The sequence below is a fragment of the Xiphophorus hellerii genome, chromosome 3 (genome assembly GCF_003331165.1).
Source record: "Xiphophorus hellerii strain 12219 chromosome 3, Xiphophorus_hellerii-4.1, whole genome shotgun sequence".
NCBI lineage: Eukaryota > Metazoa > Chordata > Actinopteri > Cyprinodontiformes > Poeciliidae > Xiphophorus > Xiphophorus hellerii.
In genome coordinates this window covers 20,391,885-20,409,165 of record NC_045674.1, presented here as the reverse complement: position 1 = coordinate 20,409,165, position 17,281 = coordinate 20,391,885, and the positions used below count along the sequence as shown (strand labels likewise).

The window sequence follows — 17,281 nt, the reverse complement described above, 5'->3', positions numbered from 1 at the left end:
TCCTTGTGAAATGCAGCACGTTACAAAGTGAAATATGTCATTTCATAGAACTTCAATCTTATAATATATCCAATTTAATAAAGAAACAGGCAGCTCAGAACACATTGTGATATTCATGAAGCCGAGGATCACAGAAAGAAATTTAAAGAACAAGAACTGAATTGAAGCCAAACCGCTTCATCAAGAAAACTTTTCATGACAGTTCATTTAAACATTTAAATGTATAACTCTAAATATACAAAAGGAAAACTCATTTAAGTGAGACTCCAGGCAACTTTACTTCCCCTACTATCAAACTAAAATGGTTCACTGCATTTAACACAAACACTTTTATTGTGAAATGTAACCACAGGATGCCCTGACTGAAAACCGCCGCTCATTACAGGACACAGGCACACTTGGCAATGTTAAACCTTTTTGGGTGAGTTATTTTTAGCGAAAAGGAACCAAGGTGTGAATTAAAAGCAACCACTGCAAATAATCAGGCTAAGCACTTCCTTTCCCTGCAATGCTGCTACAGTTACCAGAAAAGGAAGAATCAGCGAAAACCATTTGAATAGCAAAGTGCCTAAAACAGACACATGAAAAAATTATTTTATTCCAAAATATTTCCAGCGCCTAAAGACATATCCTGATAAAGGAGAAACCAATCGTCATTCTGGCTCTGATGTCATGAGGAAGTGTCCCTCTGATTCCGAGTGGCTCTTGGAAAAGTTCGGCAAACCCGTAAGCACTGTGGATCCACAGCTTTTTTTTTCCTCCACAGCATCACCACTGCACTTAACCGACCACAAGCAGCCAGTTGATACTCACCGCGATTTTCCATTACAGCGGATGAGGCACGCCAATCACCGGTTCCTGAAAAACAAATGTTGGAAAATCAGCAACAACTTCAGACGTGAGCTGAGGCTTCCAGTCAGTTACATTTTCAGCAACCCCGATTTATTATCTTGGATTAAAATATCTGTGCATTCAATGCCATTTTTCCCTAACACATTATGTATATGAAAATAAATATACGACAGTGGTCTCAAATTTAACTTTATATATGTTCATCGAAGAGTTTTTGTTAGTAAAAACAAGTTAGGACATACAATGTAGAATGTCATGGGCGCTGCTGGGGAAGTAAGGCAGAGTCGTTGCATTTTTTTCATTTTTCCCACATGATAATGATGACAGCTCCACCCATCCTAACTCATCTGCAAGGAAAGAAAAGATCAAAGTTAGTCAAGACATCAAAATATAGCCAAGTAAGGATCTAAAGGAAATTGTCCCTGCAAAGGCAAATCCTAACCCTAAAGGTAAACAAATGAATGAATAAATCACACAAAAAGCTTTCTGGATATTGAACAAAAAACAAAAAGCACAGAACAATGTGATCACATATTTAGAGTGTAAATTTGTAAAGTTTTGTTTTTGCTAGACGTGTTTTTCCATTTGTAATTGCATAAGGTGTCCATAATCTGTATCAAGCTTGTTACTGTGAAGTTATTTCGTGGGTGCATGTAATTTCATCTTTCTTTAAACCCTGAAGTGATTATAGTTCCAGGGACAAAACTCAAAATTTAACAAGATAGTATTAAATATTGTAATTTTGGAATTGTTTGGTAGGATTACTATCAAAGACCTTTTGAATTTAAGGCTTTCTATGGTAATTAGAAGTATATCTCAATAATAATCTACTTTGGGATACAAAAGAAGAATACTCATTCAGAATGCTTATAACATGACATAAATTAATAAATCTTTTTGCCAAAAATGTCTACATGTTTGAGGAAACGTAAAGACTTGTAAGCATTATGAGGAGTTGCATGCCGCATTGGGATTTTATCTAGTTTCTTACAACAATTTAATTTGATTGTTTTCTCTACAAAACTAACTTCATAAAACTAACTGGAGATTTGGTTTCAATGTTTTTCATTTCACTAAGAATACGTGTGTATCGACAATGTCTGGACAGATAGGACTATACAACAATAAAGCATCTGAAAACGATTGCTATTTTTGAAAATATATAGAACCTTTTATATAGTTAAAAGGTTCTATATGAACAAATATGCAAATTATAAATGAATGTACAATAAAATTAGCATTTAGGAAACACTTTCTAGCAGGGAGACCTTCCCTGACACCATGCTGGCGTGTTGCGACAGTCACATCATTTCACTGTATTATCTTTCAGACCCAAAAATGTATAGAAGTGTGTTAAAGACATAGTAGCAGCAGCTTAATGGAACAACATGTCAAAATTTCACAACGTGTGAACGATCCTCAGCAGCTCAGTCTGCAGGAACATTTAGTTCACACAGATTATAGGAGATAGTCCATCGCAGAAAGCTGCTCCTGTTCTGTTGCATCACACTAATGACAGTGAGAAAGCAGTTTTCTGGCTCACACTCAGATTTCTGTTTTTAGGTTTAATTCCACTATTCACAAGTGAGAACATTACACTATTCAGTCATTAAACACTTTTAGCGGCCAAGTGGGTACTTTATAACTTCAGACCAACTCTTACATGGAGTGTCACTTATCCACAACAGAAAACGTTGACAAACTGAACATTTTGGATTTCTGAGCTGGAAAAGCAGGTAGAAAACAATAAAAGTTGATTCATTCCATGTATTTGTGAGGCATACTAAAACTGTTAATTGAAAACAATAATAAAAACTACACAATGAGTCCGTTCTTCTCTGACTGTTTCAGGTAACAATAGGCCTTGTCTGTTTGTGTATTTGGACCTGCTTCGCAGACTTTTCATTAACTGGCGAAGGAGCAAATTGCTGGCGTCACCATGTTTCAGGACGTCTGAAAGCATTACAGCAGAGATTCACGTCTCTGAGCTTTCGATCTCTTTCTGTCCTGGAACATTTTGAATTTGAAAATGTTTAAATCTATTTGGAAATCTCAGAGTTAAGATAAAGGTCCACGATCTCTAGAGAATACACCTAGAGCCTGATTTCTTTCCACTTGGTAACGCCAGGTGCTCTAATCACCAATAAAATATGCTAGTAACATATTTTCCTCTACTGCTATTTGAAATAATGATGAAAGGTGGCCACAAATAACTCCATTACGTCTTTAAGTTTGCCAAGAGACTTTTGAAAAGTGCTCCCTTTGCATGAAATTTGTCTTTGGGAAAAAAGGCTGCAGAGTGGACAACATGGAGCCAGACTGACTGTCAAGATCTCATCCTTGTTAAACAGACTGAAATAACCAGGTAGACTACTCTCCATCATCTACTTTCTCCCTGCTGTAATTCCACATCGTCTCTAATCGATAGACTTTTTTCAGAATAATATGACTCGTACAGATTTCCTTATTTCTTCACAGAAAATCACAATTCACCTTTGCTGTTGCAATCACTCATATTTACTGTTTATTTTGAGACAATAAGGGATAATGAAAAGTTTTATCTGGTCAGGTAGATTGTTATAACCAGTAGTCAATACAAATACTGTAAAACCACAGACACAGTTGGGCTGAGAAATGGGTAAGAAATTTCTGACAGTCGCTTACTTTATTCACTTTTTGCGATTTCTTAAATAATAAATTAACACATAAAATATTCAACTGGCGACCCGTCCAGGATCTACCTCTCCTCTTGCCCAGAGCTAGGCACCAGCTGTCCCGCAGCCCTGTAAGGATAAGCGCGTATAGACGATGGATGGATGACTGGATCAGAAACGATTGCTTAAACAGAAACCATGACTGCATTCTGCAACAGGGGTAAAACATCGGAAAAGGACAAGAACTGTCATTTCATATAACAATTTCAGCTGAGTTAAAAAAGGGTCAAATTCACTTTGTTGTACGTAGAACATGGCGGCGTAAACAGCATCGATGGACACTGGATGCAACAGTTGAACAGCAGCTGTTTGTTCCCATGTCTAATAAAAGGAGATGTGGAATGGAAAATACTGTATCCTCCACAATTATTGGCACCTCTGGTAAAGATGTGATTTTCACTGCAGTCACAAAATCTCACATTAAATTGAGATTATTTTGCCTCCTGCTCACTGTGTGCTATGACTTGGTTAACCTGTAAACCATTTATTACAGCTCCAGTTCTCTTAAACTTTTTGCAACCATTTGCTGGCTTATGAAAAAAAATAAATAAATCAGCCTTACCCATCCGGCATGTTGTCTGGTCCATCCAATTTTCACATGTGGCTAAGAGAAAGGGGCCAAACCTTGGTGAGTAGCTTTAACACCCCGACATTTATTTGTGAAGGTCAAACAGATATCTGCTTTATTTGACTGACATGTTCTCAGAAACGGACAAAGGTGAAGTATCACACATAGCAGAAAGAAAATAAAGTCATGGATTACTTCAATCTTCCAAAATAAATCTACTTTTAAAAAAAATATGTCTAAAGGTTTGATTATGTGTATTTTATAGAAATGTTAAAGGATCGTTCCACTAGAAACGAAATAATTATTTATATATACCATGCTTATATATTGACCATTCATAGTTTTCATATTGGGTAACTGCACTGAAATTAAATTTAGAAATCATTTTTTAAAAAGTTTTTGTTGAGACAGCAAAAATATGAATATGTTTCACAAGGGGTGCCAATAAATGTGCATTGTATTTATAAATCATACCATTTGTATCATATAATACACAAATATACTTGTATATACACTAGGTTTAACGGTATGTAGTATATTAGTAAATACTAGTAAATACTCAAGTATTTATGCATATTGTGCATTAGATCCAGATCCAAACCTCAAAGTCAATATATGAAATTCCTTCAGAATCTCTGCCAACATTGCAGCAGACGTTCACTGTAAAGTTTCTTCCTGGGGGTCTGATGGTGCTCTATATTATCCTACATTTGAGCAAATTACTGGTCTAACCAAATTGCAGCCATGTTGCCTTGTGGGATAGTTTTATTTTCAGTGCACAGATGAGACAAAAGTCCCCTTAGACTCTGCTTCTAGCCTGATAGCACATGAGGCCATTTGATAAAGCTATTACAGCAATCAATGCTCCGCGTCCCACCACAGACGACCCCTGCATCTGCCAAATGAATGTGACTGTCTGTGATAATCCAAAGCTCAAGATCACAACTCTGGATTTCAGTATTCTCTATTCCTCTAAGGTCAACTTACTGGCAGGGTCAAAGGCAGACTTCCTTATTAAAAGAAGAAGCCAAACTTGCAAACAATCAAATAGGCCTGCGTCCTGAAAACACATGCACTGATAAAACAATTATAATAAACCTAATAAACAGGCTGAGGTAGAGCTCAAACATACAGTCAGAACATACTGTAAGTGAAGGGACCACCTCTACTTATGCTGGGGATTTAACAGTTAAACAATCTGGTCTTTACCACATTTAAAGGTTGTTTAAATCTCACCTCAAGAGCAAAAAGCCACAAAACCACAAACTCTGACACGTCATACTTTCTTAAACTTAAAAATGAACCCGGTCAGTCTGAGAAACATTTTATGTGTTCCTAAATATATGAATTAAATTAAAAACATTTGTTAATGTTTGTCAAGTCTATGAAGCCACGCTTTAGTATAGTTTGTATTGGGATGATGTGTGTAGAGTTTAGTGTTTTGATGCGTCATGGCAGATGTTTCACTTTATGTTTTGAGTCTTCTTTTAATTAAGGATAAGCAAACTAAACATGGGCAGGTACAGGATTCTCATGGTAGCCTGGACTAAAAATATTATAGCTTCACTCCATTTACAGAAACTTGTTGAACATGATGATTAACAAGGTTTTGTATTTGTTTTTGTTAGACAGAAAAAGAGCAGATTTTCCTGCTAAATAAATTAATACTGTGATTATTACATTAAAAAGGGAAATAATCATTATTTTGATTTCAATACATAGACTCAAGTAAAATTATAGAATAGTTGTTAAAACCATTCTCTTTGTAAATTAAAAAAAAACTCTTTGCTTATTAAGCAGTTGAGTTCTCTGCTTTGGTAGCTATCATACGTCAGCTGCTAAACAGACATAACACTCACACTTTATAAATTGTAATTCAAAAAAGTGTTACCCTAATAACAGTTATTTGAGGTTTTTCTTTAGTTTCTACACAATGACTTTCTCATGTTGTCTTCAGAAAAAAAAGGAACCACATGTGGGTGAAGGCGCCGCAGTGTGTTCCTAAATGCTCTGTACAGTCGGAAATGTTTTTTTCTGATATATGTAATTGAAAAAACTTTAAATCAATGAAATAGGCTATTAAGAAATTTTGTAATTCATAAAACCTTCGTTAAGCTTCATTACGGTAACTGGTGCAGGTTAGCAATTGACTACCTGGGGACCAAAGTGTCCAACTAATTGTCAGGTGACAGCTGACCAGGCTGCACTGAGTTGGCGCTGCTTCAAGCACTCAGCATGCCGAGCTGAGTGAACCTTCATCAGCACATCTGCACAGTGCAGTCAGAGATAATGCCGCTTTTCCATGTCAGATCAAAATCGCCATCTGCAATCCTGCAGCAATTACCACATACACACTGTGCTGTATCTACGGAAGGATGGATGGATTTTTCGATGCCACTGAAATGCCATGCAGATATGCAATAGCATGATTTGGGTATTAGGATGAAAAGCCGATATTCTTTTTTACCACAAAGGAAGCTGGTAACAAGCAGATGCTTTTGTGGGCTAAAATTGCTTTTTTTTTTTCTTTTTACACTCCCGCCCATCGCCTGCCACAGCCTTGGCTGGATGACTCAAAATAATCGAGGAGAGTGGTGAATGTTTCACAGCAAGAACAAAAAATATCCCTGGAGTCTGACAGTAAAAGCGGATTAAAGACAGTGAGGGAATAGAACTACAAATATAAGGCAAGTTTTCTGAACAATTCGCTCTCCTTTGATACATTAAATAAGCAAAATCACTGCAAGCTCACTGCATGTAAGGCTGAACACAGACAAAAAAAAAAAAGCCAGTCACAGTCTAATTAAATATTAGCGATTCACTTACACTTTCTGCCACACTCACAGTCAGAAACAGAAGGAAAAAGGGATGTTGATAGCTTACTTCCCCTCTGAGTGGCGAACCGTCAGACTACCCTCCATCACGCAGGTTACTTCTATATCAAAGTCACGGGACTATCCAAACTGTTTCGCCTTACAAAACTCATTTTAAGGACTTTTAACTTCACAGCAAGTCCTTTATTAGGCCAGGACTAACAGATCGAAGAAGACATCGCCAGCTAATGACACCAGCTCCTAATTAAGGCTTAATTATTCTAACAGAGAGAATCTTGTCCAAACATCATCAGTCACTACCCATGCTATTATTGACTACACTCCAGCAGAATAGAGTGAAGGGTCTCGCTTTTAAAAACTTACATTATATGCATTCACATCCTCTACCGTTTCGGCGCAGACGATCCGAGCAGGGATTCTGCCTTTTTTTCCTTCCTCTCCAGCAACCAGGTATGTGAAAGTGTAGCCGCTTCACACCACGCAGAGGTTTGGACTGTGTAATCTTCTGCGCAGTGCACACACCCTCACTGGTGAGTCTTACTAGTTCTGATTCAATTATGTGGGGAGTGGAAACGGCAGCAGCTGGCTAGGTTATATGCCATCTTTAAATAGCAGTTTGCTCCTAACTCCAGGGCTCAGGCAAAAGAAAAAAAAATAAATAAATAACTGAACACCAAGCCAGATGAAAACACGCATTAAGTTCACACTTGAAGACCTCCATGTGTTCCCTGATGTAAATCCCTCTCAGAAGTAACGCAAAACTAATTTAACAACAGTCAAAGTTACCTGAGAAAGGTGAGCAAAAGGTCTCCTAAAGGCGGGACAGCGCTCGGCATCAAGTCAGAGCTGCATGAATACATCCAGCAGCAGTTTCCTCACCTGGCTTCAAAATGGACGGACAAGGCCGTCTGTTCCCAATCCGTGCTGGGCGAGCGTCACCACAGAGCCTGCCCCAGAAAAGCGCCGCTCACCACAGGGACTAGTGGCCCACTTTTACAAGGAGCCCAAAACGCTTCTCGCCTTTGCTAAACTTTTCCTCCACAGTGTCCCTCCGACCGGTGTGTTGCAGGGCGGCGAAGCAGAAACGCATCTCAACCGGGCCCGGGTTTATGTGAGACTGCCGCAATACTTAAGTACCACCGAGTTGTGGCATTTACTCGAGAAAATGTGTGACAGTCAAACTTTTTAAATTTAAAACAGAAATGAAACAACAGACTCTCCTGCTGCTTAAGATGCGCCGAGCAATCAGCTGTAGATGGCAATGGGTCAGTTTTCAAATAATCGGCTCTGATCCTTGATAAGTGGGTCAAATACTAACAAATTTTTATTTTTCTATTGATTAATTGCAGTAAACTAAGAATTTGAACCACTTTTCATCTACAAACACATTGCTGCCCTTGAGATTATAAAAACTCACTAAGGTCAGGTTAGGTCAAGGGTCAGGAAGCTTTACAATACAAACAACCACTTTTGCGTTGCCTCTAGCTAATTTACCTACAGGCGCAAAACAATTCAAGTGTAATTAGTACATACCAACGATTACTTTCTTTTATGGTTAATTTTATCTCGATTTTTAGGTTTTAGAACACAACAAATGAACTTTTTCTTAAACGGGTCTTTCCATAAAAGAAGAGAAAAGATATAGTACGTAGTTTGCTGTCGAATAGCAAATATTTTTCATTATGCCATTGATGTGATTCAAATTTTGAACATTTTGCAGATATTAAAAAACATGCAAAAAAACCAAACTGAGTCTTTTTCTCACTCATGCATTTTCCAACCCTGCTCCTTTCTGTGCCATTTTTGTGCAAAGTTAATCAGAGCCACAGTGGACGGCCTGAAGAGCCTCACATGGGACAGGTGCAGAAATGGAAATCATTTTGTAATTATTTCATTTTCAGTTGAATTTAAAAGTATGTTTCTTGAATGATGCTGGAGCGTTTTCCCCCTTTGCATTGTAGTCCTTTGGGGAAAACTATATCAGAAATGTCAAAACTCAAAAAACCTGCAATCAGTATTTGCTGAGGAAGAGTCTGATCAGTGCCTCTCTACTGCTAAAATAATCAAGCATATTGATTATTGTAGTTGTATTAACGTTATTTATGCTATTTATTCTTGTTTTGGTGTTAATGTGTATATCAACTTCAAAATAACAATAAATGTCACAGATAAGTTGCAAATAAATCACATTTTTTCCCCCTCCATTCTTACTTTCCAGTTTGTGCTTCCAGGATTCGCTGTGACTTGGCCATTAAAACCATTATTAGGCAGGGGCATCTTCTGCAGCCGGACTGCATCCAACAGGCTGAACATAACACGTGTGCCCATTGCTGAGCAAATTGTGCAATAAAACCCAACTATTTATGTGCGTACTGTACTTTGCAGTCCGTTCCCGTTCCCTGCCCAGTGACAGCTCTCTGAAGAAAGAGAGCAGGAGTGGGGGTGGACTGGAGACGTTTAGCTGAGAGCTTCTGGAGGAATCTCCAGCACCGATCAGCCTCATCTGCGGCCTGACAGAATCAATCAAACCCAGCTGACAGCTTAACCATCGTGGTTGGCTCTTAATGGCCCATTAAAGAGAGGACTTTCAATGGGAAGTGGGAAGAGCTGCATCACAAGGCAGCTTTTTATTTTTCTTGGGAGAGCAAATTAAGTTGGAGAGCTATTAGGCTTTAGGTAGAGGAAAGAGGAGGAAATGCATGCTGCTGCTGCTGCTGCTGCTACACAGGAGACCTGGATCACAGAGGTCTCACATGTCACCGAACTACTTGTTTCACCCAGAAATGGACGCACAGAAACGCAAAAGTGCCAATAGTGACACGGTTGCTTTGCTTTCTCTGAGGAATTTATCGCTTGTGAATTGGCGATGTGATTCTAATAATTTACGGTGAGATTCTGAGCAATTTCTATTAACGCCCTTGATAAAGGTATGAAATTCTGGTCCATCATCGACGAGCTTTTTGACAGGATGCAACCCTTTAAGAACACTTCAATATCAGTAAGAGAAGCGTAATTTAGATACAGAAACAAATGCATATTTTTTTCTTTAGAAAAATCTTTACCCCAGAAATCTATGTCCTTTGTGGCCCTTTTTCAATCTCCATATAGACCCATTCCCATCTCCGGAGCCACGCAGCAAATTACCTGAGATACGGACTCGGTGTAACGCGTGAAAGGCATCAGATCCAGCGGCAGTGACTCCCGGAGCCGTGTGTGTGTATGAGAGAGAGAAAGAGAGAGAGAGAGAGAGAGAGTGTGTGTGTGTGTGTGTGTGTGTGTGTGGATGCTCTGTGATCCTGCGCCGGTGGACTGAAGATGCAGCTCAGAGGTAAAACAGGCAGGTGTTGTGTCGAGTTGTGTTCCCTCGTCATAATGAGTTTCCCCAATTAGCGGCGCTTCTACACAGCGTTTTACGGGCGCGGTTTAACTCTGTGGTTCGTTCAGGAACAGCTCGTACACTGGGCAATCTTTACCAACAATTAAATAAATTCAATAATCAAATGTCATCAAAGTCTTATGAAACACTTCATGATAAATGGATATTATGAGTGACAGTTTGAAGGTACTTTATATGTAAGATGGTATTATTGTCGTAAACTTAGTTTTTCTTTACTTTTGCTATATTCTCAGTAGAATCTATTTGAGTGAATTTAGTCTATGTCTGTTGTCTTTGCGTTTTCCAGGCACTGGAAAAGGTCATTGTGTGACACTGTTTAGGTTCTTTTGATGCTCTGACTTCAAAAGATTTGCTCCTCAAACTGAATTACTGAAATGAATCATTTTCAACAAAATGCTAATTTAATTAGATTTACATGTAGTGCTCGTTAGCAATCTGTCTTTGTGTTAACTGGAGATGTTGCTGTCCATAGTACTGTATGGTTAATTTCAAGACACTATTAAAACAATAAATAAACATGAGACAGCGTTTGTTTTTTGTCCAATTTTAGACCATAAAAAACATTAAAATGACTTAAAAATGTTTAACAATATAACTTAAAGTGCTCACTTACACTGTGGTGAAATATTGTAGTTATAGAAGTTGAACAGTGTTGTTACTTTCCTATGAATAGCTTAGTGAACGAGGTGTACTTGAATGCACCATTGTCTCCGTGGCCGTAAAACGCTGCGTAGAGGCGCACACAGGCAGCGTAGGGCTGGTAGAAAGGCACAGCTCGAAGCTGAAACTGGACTCGACTGAACACTGCGGTGAAGTCAGCCAGTACGAAGAATACATCAACTTCCGGTAAAATACACTAAAACAAAAGCGGGCGTTTGCTCAAAAACATGATACCAACTTGTTTAACGCATTCTCTTATTCACAAACGCCGCCTTTTAAACCAGCGTCTGCACGACGCATGTCAATCCAACCAACAACCAGAGCTCGGAAACAGAGCCCTCTTTCCCTGCACTGCTCACATGCTAGGCCTGTGCGTTTTAAAAATGATGAGTGCCACAAACAAAGTCCCTGAGGCTGCATTTATCGACACACACCCGCCAACATCCTGCAGATCACACACACGCATCCCTTTGTTGCGCATCAGTGACAATGAAAGCCAGAAAGCACCGGTATTCTCTGGCACCCAGGATCTGCAAGCATCGCATTGCAGACGCGAACCCTACTCTTGCTGCCTATCGGCCAACTTGGAGCATCGCAACTTGTGGGAGGTCATTGTCTGCGGAGGAAAACCAAACTCACCCGGCATGTTTGCTCCTCCAGGGTTCATTCATCCCCCTCCAGGTTCCCCTCTCTCCTCCTCTCTGAAAATAGTTACAGCCGATTTAAAAATAGCACTTCGGTCATTTACCTCACACTTTCTCCCCCCACCCCTTCCCGTTCCCCCGTCTCTTCTTCCAACACCCGGTCCAAACATTTCAGGCTCTTCCCGGAAACCATCCCTGCTCGGGCATCTCGGTACTGGTAGTTTTCCGTGGAACCTGCAGCTGATCGGGCCGCAGTGCAAACGCGACCCCCACTTTGTGCTGGGAGGACTTCAGTACCCACCAGGCATTGCAGTGCATTGATCCGGGGGGAGGCCGGGGCCGAGGGGCTGGGGGAGCATACCGTTATACCCAGCTCATCGCGTGGGGAGAAAGAATGTTTACTAGCTCCTCTCCTGTTTTCCACAATGAACTCCGTTATTTGACTGCTTCTGCTTTTGAAACCATCCTTCAAAGCTCCTCAGTCTCAGATGCGCAGATAACGAATGCACATTTCCACAAACTAGAACATACTTGAAAAAGTTAATTTGCGTCTGTGATTTCGGAAAGTACAACTCGTATATAAACCCGCCACGCACACGCACAAAGTGATCAATGTTATGATCTGCAGGCTCATAGGGCAGACAGGATACTTAATTACGGTCCTGCACATCGCCATTGACAATCTGTTAGAAGGATAAGCAACAAAAGGCGTAGCCAAGCATTTTACTGTAAAATTGAGTGGAAGGAAAAAGTGTGGAGTTAAGATTAACCTGTTTGAATTTAATTTCTTAATTTAATGTACTTTTTATGATAGTCATGGATAGTTATTTATCGATATGTAATCATATAACAAGTTATTGACAAGTTTATTGTTTTTAGAAGATGAACCTTGTGATAGATAGATAGATAGATAGATAGATAGATAGATATTTCAAACATGAGTCAAAGAAAAACTTTATCTACAAAAAGAAAAAAAAAACCCACAATCACAAATAATATGTTGTGCATTTTATATGATGTCTATCCTGAGGAATCTCAAGGACAATCCAAAAGCTTTGACTCAATGTTGGCGTTTAAGCATTTTTTGCAGTTTAATCCATTACTAAAAAAAAAGTGTCAGTCTTGTTTTTTTTGTTTGTTTTCTTGACAAACCTGGTATGGGAAAATACTTAAATAAAGTCATCATATTTCACAGGACAATAATGTCTAAAAATTGTGACAACAAAAGACAAAAACAAACAATCAAACAAAAATAATCATATCTTTAATATGAATCCATTTATTTTAACAAAATCCTATTTATTTTAAGGGGATTGCATCCAACCCAGTGAATTTGTTAAAAACTATTCTGTTTTAACATGACCTTTTCCTCCCCAGTAAATCTGTTTAGCTCAACTGGCTTTTTATTCACTTTTCAGTGTAAAGTTATGTTTCTGCAATAAAAGATTAATCTACAATCAGCCTTTATAGATTTTTTTTTATTGTATGTGTACAACATTCCTGCATTTTAGGTTCTCAAACATTGCATAATAAAGATCTTCCCTTGATCTGTTAGTTGTTATTGATGAAGTCATGGTGAGCTTTTCTTGTTTCCATTTGTTTGCATCATCCTCACACTCTTTCTTCTCCTGACATTTCTCTTGCAGTCAGACTGAGGCTGTTCTCTAACCACCTGCAGAACATTCTTACTCTTCACTGCACTTAGCATGAGCTTATCTCGCCTCTCCGTTATCTTGATTGCTGTTTAGTGGACTTTCAGATAACCTGAATTATACAAGACAGCTTGCAAAACTCTTTTTACAGCCTTCGCTTGTTTTTGGCAATGCAACAGGGAAGATGCTGACTACTGTTAGTCTTCCAGGAAATCTTTAAGGGATGACTACTCTGCATCTGCGTTGTAAGTCAGAACTAGTTGAGATTAAAAAGTTTGAGATTGTGGCACACCTGCTGCCTCAATAAATGTTAACTTACAATGCAAAAATATGAATTTGTCTCGAGTAATACAGACAGGGGTTGTAAATATTAATGTAAGCTGTCATGTCTTAACCAAGAGTTAATCTAAGTTATTCCTTCAACCTTTTGTTAGCTAACCACAGCTGTAAATCAGTCCAACAGCATTTTGCTCACAATATTTGTTCAATCTGAGACTATGGTAGCCAAACGCCCTCTACTGGTCAACCACCGTATTGGCATAATTCTTTTTCCAACTCGATGGATTTATCCGAGTCACTTTTTCTGTTGATTATCTTTAAAGCAGTTTATGTCTATAAAAACAGAGACAGGTTGAAAAATTGCATCTGTGTGGATCTGCACAAAGGATGTATTCATGACTATTTGAAGCCAAGAAAACCTCCAGCACAAGGAAGCATTTGAACCCACAGGGAAAAACTTAAACTAATAAAATCCATTTCTCCTTTGTGACCGTTGTGAATGTTTGACATTAAACATTAAACAGTAGAAGAATTTAATGCCTTTTGGTTTAGTAGTTTATTTCCATGCAGTGTTTGAGGGTTAGGATAAGTTGCAGGTTAGTTCATAAGTCGCCTGTAGATGTAGATTACTTTTAATTTTGTTTTCTGTAATCTTTTGAAAAGGTCTTCATCAATTTTTTTTTTACCCCTCCAGGGGGTCTTTTTGTGGGCTCTAGTGTCCCTTAAGTGACAGTGGGCTGACAGGAAACGGGGAAGGAGAGGGGGGAAGACATGCGGCAAATATCGTTGGGTCCGGGAGTCGAACCCGCGACGGCCGCGTCGAGGACTCAAGGCCTCCAAATGTGGGTCGCGCTAACCGCTACGCCACCACGGCACGCCCTTCATCAATTTTTATTTGTGTTTTGGTTGCACATTTTCTGTCTTTTCACTTATTTTTGGTCCATTTCCTGATTGTTTTCAAGAAAATGTAGCTTTTTTTGTTACATCATTTAAATTTGACCTTATGAGTCATTAAACTAAACCAGAGAATGAAACAACTCAAAGAACCCAATCTTAAATCAGATACCAATCCATTACCATTGGTGTCTCAAATATGCAGTTTGTTTGTTTTAAATCCAGGAATAATTATTTGAACTAAGTTGAAGTTGAAAATACCACTTTAACATCAATAAGGCGGATAGTTTTATTACTGTTTCTTTAAGAAGTGACTTTTAGATGCAGATATTGTTTATATTTCGTGAAGCGTCTATGTTTGTTTGTACTATTGTACAGTATTGTACGCCATAAATTGAGTCCAATGTAGTAGGGTGCTAATGTCTTTTTTCATGAGGCCAGGTCAAAGGTGACCGAGGTGCTGAGGCATGACCTCAAACAGGTCGTTCCTATTTAAAAACCCTCAAACGTTGTTGAATTAAAACGATGTTGCAAAGAGTGGGCCAGAGTTCCTGCACAGTGACGCAAAAGATGATGGCAGCTGTTGTTGCCATGGGTGGAGCAACTGCTTAATGGGTTTGTTATCAAAATCCATTAGATTAAATCTCACCCAGTTTCTGTTTACCACGAGCGTTGTGGGTTTCCAGACTGATCATTACCCGAACTGTCACAATCTGGGTGCAAATTCTCATAGAATAGAAATCCATGAACCTGGTGGATAAACCTGATATTTTGAACGCTTATCTTACTCCAAGGTGTCGGGAATGATAAAGAGCAATTTCAGTGCATAACTGGCAGTAAATATCGAAACAATACCAAGCTGGAAATGGGTAGATGAGGTTACTGACAATGCAGTAGTAATAACTGACTACTTGTGTTAATGTACAATTTCATCTTCATTTCCTTCCTTAATTGTGACTTTTTCTGTTTTAATGAGTAAAGCAGAAAACGTGGTGTTTTATCACAGCGTTGCCTAGTTTGTTTGGTTTCCCAGTCCTGAGTGCTTTTGTCCATTTCCGTGCAGCAATTCCTGCTCTGAGTTTTGCTCAGATTTCCCACTTCCACACTACTAATGTATTTGGCAGTGGGGATGGTGGTAGGAGTCCGTCCCACAGTCGGTGGGTTGCCGGACCGCTCTACCTACGTCTGTAGAGTATGAATGTCTACAAGCCATTTACCATCCAGCTTATCCAGGCAGTCACTGTCACCAAACCAATGTAAATGTAAACTCCTGGTTTTCTCTCAGTTTCTGGTCAAATACTCCTGTCTTCTCTTATCTACCAAAATCCTTCCCAAACCTCTTGAGTTTCTTTCATTTCTTTTGGGAATAATCTTCAGCTTATTGCTTTTAAAGCAAGAACTATAAAATAGCATACATCTTTCAAGTGTACTGATACACTGTGACCTAAATAAAGTGAACATGTTAAAAGGATAATACAGGTATACTAATTCCTGTGTTAGTGTACAGGAATTGTGTTTCATAATCAGTTTCATAATCTATCAAAATTCGGTCTCAAGGAGAATATTTTATTCTTCCCTTCAATAATATTTGTCGCAAATTTAAAGACAAAATTTGACTTCTCTATATTTTAAAATAGTTCATTAGCAGCAATTTAGGGTCAATTATTTGCGGATAAGGGTTGCAATTCAGAGTTTAGCACAATCAATACTTAAAGTTATGAGTAATTTTATGAGAACAGACTAGAATGGACTATTTTAGTGTTCTGAATTTCTAAATTAGCAAAACAAGATCATTCACTGTGGATGAACTTTTTATATGTACTGACAGGTATTTAGACAGGCTGCTTTCTACCACACCACATCGAGGTCTTCAGAAAAAGTCTGGACCTCTATCTATGCAGGTTAAGATTTTACTACGATGAAATTTAACAAGCCCAGAAGGAGTATTTGTGATCTGAAGAAAGTAATTTTTGTAATGAATTTGATACAAAAGCTGAAATGAAATTCACAACATGCTAACATCTCTGCTGTGTTGCAGATAATCAGAAACATTTCTGATGTAAGTGTGAAAAACTCAAAAGGTTGTTTGGCCTGAGTGACTTCAGTTTTATTTTTGGATGTTTAGTTTATGTTAATTTAGTTGCAAATGTCTTAAAGAAAACATTTTTACAACGATAGTCAACATGACTGTATTTATACGTATTATATAACAACCCTGCCACTGATTCTAATCTTAAACATGACGTTGCTGTAAAACAATTGATAGAATATGTAGAAATTCATGTAATCTGCAATATCTGAATTAGGATCCTATGCACTGTTTATCTAGAAACCTTTATCAGCTGACTCTCTGAACTCTGGTATCTCAAAGTAAAACAGATAAGAGAAACATAAATCGATGAACAAAAATTTCCCTTGTTCCGCCACAGGGACAAGAACTCAGAGTAACAATCTGATGTTAATACTGAAACATAATGTGCAGTAGTTTAGGACCATTCTGTCATTAACTATTAACTATTAACTATTAACTATCTGTTATTAACTTAAGCTTTCTTCAATCTCATCCATTCAACATTAACTATTAAGTTGTTTCAGCAAGAAAACTACAAATCAAGTCACTTATTTGAAACAATATACAAACATGGCTGTCACAGTATTTTAATTGTTAATTGGTGCAGTGATAAGGACTTTAACACATGCTTTCACACTCTAAAACACTTTGCACAAGACCTTAATGATGACAGTAACTTTTTTATTCCACCAGTGATGCTCCTGCGACTATGTTTG

At 38.4% G+C, this 17,281-nt stretch overlaps 1 protein-coding gene across 6 annotated transcripts in view; it reads right to left on the bottom strand.

Annotated features, from left to right (window-relative positions):
• Positions 1 to 11,804, bottom strand: part of phactr4b (phosphatase and actin regulator 4b) — a 37,082-nt gene extending 25,278 nt beyond the window's left edge. Inside the window, exons 1-3 of one of the 6 annotated variants that reach the window (XM_032558305.1) lie at positions 11,665 to 11,803; positions 1,095 to 1,199; positions 814 to 858 (exon numbers count right to left, since the gene is read on the bottom strand). In XM_032558305.1, the coding sequence (XP_032414196.1) occupies positions 814 to 826 (13 nt within the window). In that variant the 5' untranslated portion in view covers positions 827 to 858; positions 1,095 to 1,199; positions 11,665 to 11,803. Of the gene's footprint in view, positions 1 to 813; positions 859 to 1,094; positions 1,200 to 7,331; positions 7,496 to 7,754; positions 7,874 to 10,112; positions 10,371 to 11,664 lie in introns of those variants that run through there. The other 5 variants (XM_032558306.1, XM_032558308.1, XM_032558307.1 and 2 more) reach the window with 5 other exon arrangements.
• Positions 11,805 to 17,281: the final 5,477 nt, after the last annotated feature.